The following is a 9,461-nucleotide window of genomic DNA, read 5'->3' on the forward strand; positions in this document are numbered from 1 at the left end:
CTGGGCTAGCTCCTCCGCCAGCTCTCTCAGCACCCTCGGGTGGATCCCATCCGGCCCCATAGACTTGTGAGCATCCAGGTGCTGTAGCAGGTCGTTAACTGCTTCCTCTTGGATTATGGGGGGTTCATCCTGCTCGTTGTCCCTGTCTTCCAGCTCAGGGGGCTTTTGAAATGTCTTTCAAAATGGGCCATTACGAGCAAATTGCTTCTGTTTGAAATACCTATAGCGAAATGGTGAGCTGATTTGAACTATTAGAGCTCAGCAGAGACTTTTACACAAACCACAGATCTTTGCAGCATTAGTGTAATGCATGGTTACTAATCAACTATCTCCCAAACTCTGCACAGAGATTCAAATTTCTTCCACCAACTGATCTCTCAAGTTAAACTCTGATACTTGCATAAAAAAATCAAAGTGTATTATTGACAGTCATTCCAAATGAGTTTTATGTTTCAGCCCAGGACATACTGCAATGTGAGTATCTGTCTGAAAGTAGAGATTACTAGACACAGGTTAAAACATCAGAGCAAATAAAATTTTATTTATTTTTAGAAGCAGCTTAATCAGCCCACATTTTGTTGCTATTAACAAAGTGATTCCCAATAGGGGGCAAATCTGGGTGCTCTGAGGAGCAGGTGAGATTGCCATTTGCTTCAACTGATGTATAAATAACTAGGCTGTTAAGCATAGAGCACACACTGGACATGAATCACTGTATTTAAAACCAGCAATTTATCTATTGCATTCAGGTCAAGTTTATTTTTTAATTATGTTTTTATTAGTAAATTACCTGGAGCATTTAACATTGCCATTAGAGCATTAGTGATTAATCAAGATGGGGAAAATGTATAGATTATGTCAGTGCTTCAAAGGAAAAGACCCTGAAAGGCAAAATACCTTTTAATAGTGATTTAATTTACACAACCAGCACACAGAAATTTAAATTAAAAATAGTCACTTAAGGTTTTGTTTTCAGGGAGAAGGAAGAGCTTGTTTTGTCTTTTTTCCTGGTGCTTTATGGTGAGGTAGGTGAGGAGGACTACTTTTAACTCTTTCTACATCCCCATTCTTCAAAACTGATTATCAGTTGCTTCATAACAGAAACAATCGATATGTATGGTCTTGGATACTGTACATCTCTTTGTGCCTATGCAGATATACACACATGGCATGCTTTGATGGGCTTCTACTTGTCTGTATGGTGGTTTGCAAAGTTCTTGCTAGGGGAAATTCCTGGATACTGCTACACGTTGTGGAAACAGTGCAGCTGTGTCCTGTAAAATCTGAGGATCTGTACATGAGGTAACAATTCATGTCCTGCTAAAACCAGTGAGCTGGCATGTACCAGCTGTATATGTAGCCTATTCTGAAGCCACATTTGACTTGGATTATTATTCTGTACCTCTTGGATGGTTGTGGGAACTAACAGATAAAAGTTAAGAATAGGGAGGTTGGAGTCCTCAGGCTGAAGAAAAAAAATAAGGGGGACTGCAGATTTCACTGCTTTGTTTATACATGATTATCTGGAAGGGAGAATTTTAATATGACAGTTATTGATTGCTTTCCTGGCTAGATAGTACTTCTAGTGGAAAACATTTTAAATTGCCCTATTTCACTTAAATGAAGTTAGCAACTGCTCTTGAATAGACGCAGTATTTTTCATGGTATTTTTCTGAACTAGCTTTCACTGTGGATTGATGTAGGGTTTAACAAAGTAAAACTGCACATGAGATTTTTTTTGTTTGAAACAAAATGTTTTCTTCATTGATGTGAAGATACTGAACTCCATTGGCAGGATCCATGAAATAAAGTGTACAGCATTGAAAGTTACCTTTTCCTGCCTCTAATGAATAATAGCTGGCTATAATGACTATAATGTCCATGCAAAATTCAAAATAGAAAAAGCCATAGTCATACTAAAGACAACAAAGTTTTGATGTTTGATTTTAATATTATCATTAAAGGGCAGTCTAAACAGCAATTCTCATGTATACTGTATGTTCCAGGCAAGTAACTTGTGATGGTATTAAAAAATTTGTCATTAGAAGTATAACTAGCCTATACATACTTTACTATCCATTAATAGTTCATTTTAAAATCAGTATTTTCAAAACAGTGTGAGTGAGGTTATGCTGTTATGAAGTGCTTGTTTGAAATGAACTGTGCACAGATAGGCCAATATGTTTTAGCTCAGGACTGGACCCAGCCACGTGCTGGATGGTAGGGCGGCCAGATACACAAAATTGCTGCTTCGCTATATGATGGTGGGTCATGGAAAATACCAAATGGTGCACACTCCCAGCATATCCACCTGTCCCCTAGCTTGTTCTTCACCGTTAGACCTCTGTACTTACATTCCAATTGTGAGCTTCACCAGTTTAAGAGTATCTGCTTAGGTATGATGTTGAGAAGACTGGTACAGAACTTTAAGTGGGCACATCTTAACTTATAGAAAAAGTATATATCTGGTTTTATGGTGCAGATGTTGCGCTCTCTGTTAGACCTCTGGACAGGATAGTATTCAGTGACATGACTCATTTTTTTGTGGGAGAACACATTTTTGTTAATGTTCATTTAGAACTTCTTTGTTTCAAGGTTTCATCATTTTATGAAGCACAAAGATAGGTATTTGAGACAGAGTTACTAGTTTTAGGTCTTCAAGGACAGATTTTATAGTGTGTCTTTACTTAACCTTTGTGTTAAAGCATGGATCGTGATATGTTTAAAATACTCCGACGGTGAAGTAATGAATAGACACTCATGATTCTTTTATGTGCAGATAGCAACACCTGAGCCAATAAAACCTTTGGAATTTGATCACAGTTTTCAGAACATCTGATTTACTTCCCAAACATTAAAGCAGATTAGGAGAGAGACAAAGGATTAGTAACTTCAATAAATTTTAATGTAATGCAATCCCTGTAGACATTGGTGATCACCTGCCTTTTCAAAAATTCACAAAAGCAGCTGCCACTTCTTTGATTTTTCTCTTGTGTCTGGTTATTACAGTCTGAATTTGCCTGTTATCAAGTAAGCTTGTAATTTACTTATGTAAATGGATGATATGCTTGTTTCCTAAACTGTTCTTAGCTCCCTGTTCTTTGCTTTAGATTGAAGGAGATTCAGATGAGTGAATATGATGCATCAACTTACGAAAGGTTTTCTGGAGCAGTCCGACGTCAAGTTCAGTCACTCCGCATCATCTTAGACAATCTGCAGGTAATCTTAGATTCACTGATAAAGGAACATGGTGAGCTCATTACATTAGGCCCCAAATGCTATCCTGCTAATATCCTGTTAGCATCTGACGATCATACCTTTGAGGGCCAAAAGCAGATTCAGGTTATAATCATGGTTAGGAAAAACAGTCTCACATTACTGTTTCAAAGGCAGCTTTTAAGTGGATCCCAGTGCTCATCTCTACAAGTTACAGTATTCCCATACCGCAGCTTACAGAGATTACTTATTCGGGAGCACAACTTTGTGAAAGAAAATACTATACGTTATTAAAAGAATATGTGGTGGTGTATAGGTCACAGCCTTTGTCTTTACCTCCTGTCCAAAAGACTTTTTTAGCTTAGAAGTGCAAATGCTATAGATGTTAAAAGAAGCACTCACTCCAGGTCATAGCTTTACTGCATATGCAGCTGAAAACGTGAATTTTTCTCAGGTTTGGTTTTAACTCTTGCTAATAAAAATAGGTGTAGCCCAAATCTAAGTGGAAGCAGACCAAAACCACCAGTTTGCCTTTCTTCTAGTAATTGGTCCTGTGGTTGTTCCAGATTTTATTAATACTAGTGTTCATATGCAGGATGAAAAGTGTGTTGTTTCTAGGAGGAATCTGCTAATCTTCAGTGAAAATTAAAGGAAAATTAATTTTATCCTTATAAGACATCTCTGATTAAAAATATTTCTGTTGAAGGCTACCAACCACTGGTATACATATACCTTAGTCTATTAGTCACTGTGCTGTGTGTAATCTGTCTTCTTACTTCAGCAAAAATCTGAAATATAGAAAGAAATTACTTTGTACGACCAACAGACTCCTCCTGGGTCAAAAAATCCAGTCCCCTGGTATAGCAAGTAAGAAAGGTAACATTTTTCTTTGCCTTACTTATATCTTTAAGCCATTGTGACTACAAAAACGCTACTATAATCACATATATACACAGAGAACCGTTAGCCGGTTTTATTATGAATGTATCAATTCAGAGAGCTCCTCATATAATGAACATTTACGATGGTCATGATTAGGTGATTCTGCACCTAATATGTGTTTCAGTTCAGGACATAGGCTTTTGGCTTGTAAAGACAGGTTTCAGTTGAAAAATTTTACATATAAACCTCAGTTTTTCCTACATCATTTATATCTAGGTGCTTTTTTTACCATGGTTTCTAGTAGACATGCTGTTGGAAGCACACTCTAGGTGTGAATAAGTGAATCTTCAGTTTAAAGTCTTTTTTTAGTCTGCCTTATCTATTCCTTGGAGCCAAAATTCTTACATTCAGAGATCACGTTAATCATAATCAAAATATGACATATTTTAATATAAGGAGACATATCCTCTTGCTTTGTTAAAAAGGTCATTTTAGTATCAAGGCAAAGTCTTATAAGCCTCAGTATTTTATGAGACACTGCTAACTTCCTGACAAAATCTATAACAGCTAACCACAGAGCTAGTAAACGTACTTCACGATGAAACAAACTCACTCACTGAATTTGGAAAAGCTAGCTCATAGAATAAGAGCGATATTGAAAGCAAATTTTTAACTTTATAAATTTTTATACAGATTTTGGTAGGTTTTCTTACTAGAAGATGCACTAGGAAAATGAAGATAAATGGTAACAGGAGTTACCTAGTTGCAAAATGCTTTCTGTTAATAGGGAAGCTGAGTCCAAGCACATTTCATGTTATCTTTTTGAGAAAAAAAAAATTATTTTAATTCTTCAGCATGTTAAGTCATTCAGCCCTGATGAAGGACTATGCCTCTGTCTCCCCTTTTTTCTGGATAGTCCTATGTACACCATGGTTTCTCAGCTAAAACTGTTTTCTTTCTGTTATCAGTCAGACATTCCTCATTTCTCAAATAAGAAGTCAATGGCAGTCAGTTGCAGTAAACTTTGCAGCTCAGATGTCTGTGTGTTTTTAACTTTGTGAAAATCCCAAATTACCTTCTCAGTAGAGAATGCTTTTGGCTTTTAAAAAATGTTTGAGTTTGCTTTCTTTCAAACACAGTGTGTTCACATAATGGAAATATATTGTCCATGTTTACTTAACCTGGATTTTCTTTTCAACATATGCCATTCTATAGTTAGGTTTGTGGAGTTTTTAAAAATGTGTTCCTTTGATTAGACTTTACATCCCAAGAATCAAAAGGCTGGGATTTTTACTTTGCATAACTCACTGATCTCTGTCAGCTCTTTGAACAACATTAACAAAACATTATGAGTTGTCGTTTATCTTCTGTAGAAGTAGCAAATCCAGAAGTCCAGGAAATCTGGTCAATTATGAGCTTTCTTCTCTCTCCTAATGCTGGCCAAACCCTGAATAAAGTTTGTCTGTCTGAACTCCAGATTCAAAAGCTCATGGTCAGTCAGTCACTCAGAAAGGCCTTCTTAGATTTTAGACGATTTGCCTTCCAGAAAGTACTTCTCTTTTTATTGATTGTTACGGAGGGAATCTGGGGCAACTGTCCCTGTAGCTTCTGAGCATCATTTAGGCATCTACATTTAAACTGGACAAACTTGAGCCTGAGTCACTGAGCCTACTGGGGCTCGCTCTGATTTAGACCGTGCGGGACCTGTCTGGTCATAGCAGCAAGAATAAGATAGTGGCGGTCCTATAATAAATATGGCTCAGAGAGCTGGCGATGCAAAAAACCCTGTGCCCTGTTAGTAGTAGTTTTCTGATTTCAGCAGCTAAGGGAACATATGCATAATGTTTTCCCAGACACAAATGCAGACCACAACTGGCAGTATTTCATACCATCCTATACCATTACAAGTTACATATTTAGATGCGATCACTTCACATACACAACTTTTTCTGTGATATTTACAGATATCACAGTTATATTTTGCAGGTTTTTTTGTAAATATGCCTTTGATATCTTTCAGTGAAAAGAATTACTGCAGTGGTGTATTGTGATCAGCCATTGCCATGCTGATAAGATATGGTATCTAGCACATTTTTCTAATTTCGAAAGCAACACAACGAATATATATACAATATTTTTTCATCAATATGGTCACAGTATCTTGCAATAGTAATGGGTTGTATGCCCTTTCTAGTAAAATATCAAAGCAAGGTATATATGTAATAGTTCTGGTTTTCTCTTAAAATTGTAAATGCTTTTAAGCTTATGTTGCTTTTAAGCTTATGAAAATTATATATCGAAAATGCTTTGAAGTTTCTCTGTAATATGTATGTGCATTGTATGATACACGTGCTTAAGAGGATTTTTTTTCAGCTTTTATAAAAGGAAATAAATTCTTAGGAATTCTGCATGGAAGAGGCAGATGCTAAGTAGTCTAAATAATTTTAGCATTATTTTGGAAAGAGGTTAGGTCAGATTTTGTCAGCATTCTTTCCTATTTTAGGAGAGAATGTCAAGTCTGTGTTCCTCCAATAAAGTTTCAGCTCAAATACTGGCTTTTGTTGCATAAGCTTCCAAAGGTATTAAATGGTTTATAATAACCATTAGTCCATAGTTAAAAGCAATTTTCTTCTCACACTACTGTTCCTTCAACAGCAAATAGCCACAAAGCTAAAGCATTGTCAATGTCAATTGACGGCCGGGCCCAGAGAGTTGTGGTGAATGGAGTTCAATCCAGTTGGCAGCCGGTCACGAGCGGTGTTCCCCAGGGCTCGGTTTTGGGGCCGGCCTTGTTCAATACCTTTATCAATGATCTGGATGAGGGGATCGAGTGCACCCTCAGTCAGTTTGCAGACGACACCAAGCTGGGCGGCAGTGTTGATCTGCTGGAGGGTAGGAAGGCTCTGCAGAGGGACCTGGACAGGCTGGATCGATGGGCCAAGGCCAACTGTATGAGATTCAACAAGGCCAAGTGCCGGGTCCTGCACTTCGGCCACAACAACCCCATGCAGCGCTACAGGCTTGGGGGAGAGTGGCTGGAAAGCTGCCTGGCGGAAAAGGACCTGGGGGTGCTGGTTGACAGCCGGCTGAACATGAGCCGGCAGTGTGCCCAGGCGGCTAAGAAGGCCCACGGCATCCTGGCCTGTATCAGAAATCGTGTGGCCAGCAGGAGTAGGGAAGTGATCGTGCCCCTGTACTCGGCACTGGTGAGGCCGCACCTCGAATGCTGTGTTCAGTTTTGGGCCCCTCACTACAAGAAGGACGTTGAGGTGTTGGAGTGTGTCCAGAGAAGGGCAACGAGGCTGGTGAGGGGTCTGGAGACCAAGTCTTATGAGGGGCGGCTGAGGGAACTGGGATTGTTTAGGCTGGGGAAAAGGAGGCTCAGGGGAGCCTCTGCAACTCAGGGGAGCCTCCATCGCTCTCTACAACTACCTGAAAGGTGAGGTGGGTGTCGGTCTCTTTCCCAGGTAACTAACGAGAGGACAAGAGGAAATGGCCTCAAGTTGTGCCAGGGGAGGTTTAATTGGATGTGAGGAAAAATGTCTTTACTGAAAGAGTGGTTAAACACTGGAAGAGGCTGCCCAGGGAAGTGGTTGAGTCACCATCCCTGGAGGTATTTAAAAGACGTGTAGATGAGGCGCTTAGGGACATGGTTTAGTGGGCATGGTGGTGTTGGGTTGACGGTTGGACTCGATCGTCTTAGAGGTCTTTTCCAACCTTAATGATTCTATGATTCTATGAAAACAGTACTGAAACTAGTTGAGAATTTGCTCAATGAAGCTGAAACTTTATAATCTGTTGTTTGTCCCTCCTGCCTACTGAAAGGAAGCAAATGACAAAAAATTGACAAAACAGTAGCCCTAAGGAAGCATTAAGGATCTACCTCTGTTCCAGTACTTACAGTGGCTAAGATGACTAGGAACACAGTCATCTTATCTGCATCATCCTGGAAGGTGCATGATTCGTTTTAGACAGGCTCTGCTCGCTCAGCAGCATGTTGTCTCCAGGAGCACTTTTTTAATGGTTAGTTGGAGTGTTGTTGAAATTTGCCATGGGTTACCCTACTGTGTTTTTCACAGCAGGAAGACTCCTACAGTGTGACATTTTGGTGGAGCATGTAGAGGTCACCTGGAATTTGCAGGTGTCTTTTTGTGATGTTACACAACTCTTCAGGCAACAAAGGAATTGATGATCCTATGGAACAAGGGACTTTAAATTTCATCCCAAGAATATTTAATGATAGTGGAAACTAGTAGTTGGTGGTACAAACAAACTCATGGATGCCCCACTGCCAAAGTGGGTTAAAGCTAGGTTGACTGTAGCACCATGAAAATGTATCAGAGGGCACAACTGACTGAATTCACAACCTAAGAAATCTTTTCCATTTAATCCCTTCTGTGATTTACCAAAAGGCTGAGGTTTCCATGTATTGGCATTGGTTTTGCCTCCCATCAGGAAGCATCTGTAAAGCTTTTGACACTACCTAACTAAAAAAACTGTGTTTGTCACAGCTATGTAAATTGTATACTGTAAAATTAATTAATCAAAACATTTTCCTTGTGGCTTAGCATTCTTTCTGCCCACTTATTTTCATAGGTAAGTAGTCCATTAGTCTTGAGTAACTATAGGCAATAGACAGTAGTCCAGAGCTCTTTCTTCCATACACACCAAAAAGAATAACTCTCAGATTTTGACCAAAGCAAAATTAAAGATTCTCTGAGGCTTAAGAAGCCATCTTCTGGCTGCTCAGACTGTACAGAATTATAAAGATTCATCCTCTCAAATCCCAGGCCTGCAGTTTACTGGGGATTTGTAATGTAACACTTCCTGCTCATCAGAGAGCAACTGGTTTTCATTCCTGAGAACCAGTGTTTAAGGCAGTTTGTGTCCTGCTGGATATTTGATTTGCCTCCAGATGCTGACCAGCAATTTGCTGAGAGTGCAAAAGCATTATACATATATAAATTTAAAATCTTCTCTCCTTGCTGGGCTTGCTACTAGGATGAGCAACTTCAGCCTGAAGATTTAAGCAGTGTCCTGGTTTCGGCTGGGATAGAGTTAGTTTTCTTCCTAGTAGCTGGTACAGTGCTGTGTTTTGAATTTAGTGTGAGAATAATGTTGATAACACGCTGATGTTTTAGTTGTTGCTAAGTAGTGCTTACACTAGTCAAGGACTCTTCAGTTTCGCATGCCCGGCCAGCGAGAAGCTGGGAGGGGGCACAGCCAGGACAGCTGACCCAAACTGGCCCAAGGGATATTCCATACCATGTGACGTCATGCTCAGCATATAAGCTGGGGGGAGTTGGTTGAGAGACAGTGTTTGCTGCCTGGGGACTGGCTGGGCATCAGGTGGTGGGTGGTGA

The 9,461-nt window shown here is 39.5% G+C and overlaps 1 protein-coding gene across 2 annotated transcripts in view; it reads left to right on the plus strand.

Moving 5' to 3' along the window:
* The window catches only part of VWA8 (von Willebrand factor A domain containing 8), a 201,097-nt gene that overhangs the window by 173,547 nt on the left and 18,089 nt on the right, over positions 1–9,461 (plus strand). For both annotated transcript variants that reach the window (XM_009322841.1, XM_009322840.1), the window contains one exon: positions 3,111–3,219. In XM_009322841.1, the coding sequence (XP_009321116.1) occupies positions 3,111–3,219 (109 nt within the window). The remainder of the gene's footprint in view (positions 1–3,110; positions 3,220–9,461) is intronic.

This window comes from Pygoscelis adeliae, unplaced genomic scaffold (genome assembly GCF_000699105.1).
Source record: "Pygoscelis adeliae isolate BGI_AS28 unplaced genomic scaffold, ASM69910v1 Scaffold74, whole genome shotgun sequence".
NCBI lineage: Eukaryota > Metazoa > Chordata > Aves > Sphenisciformes > Spheniscidae > Pygoscelis > Pygoscelis adeliae.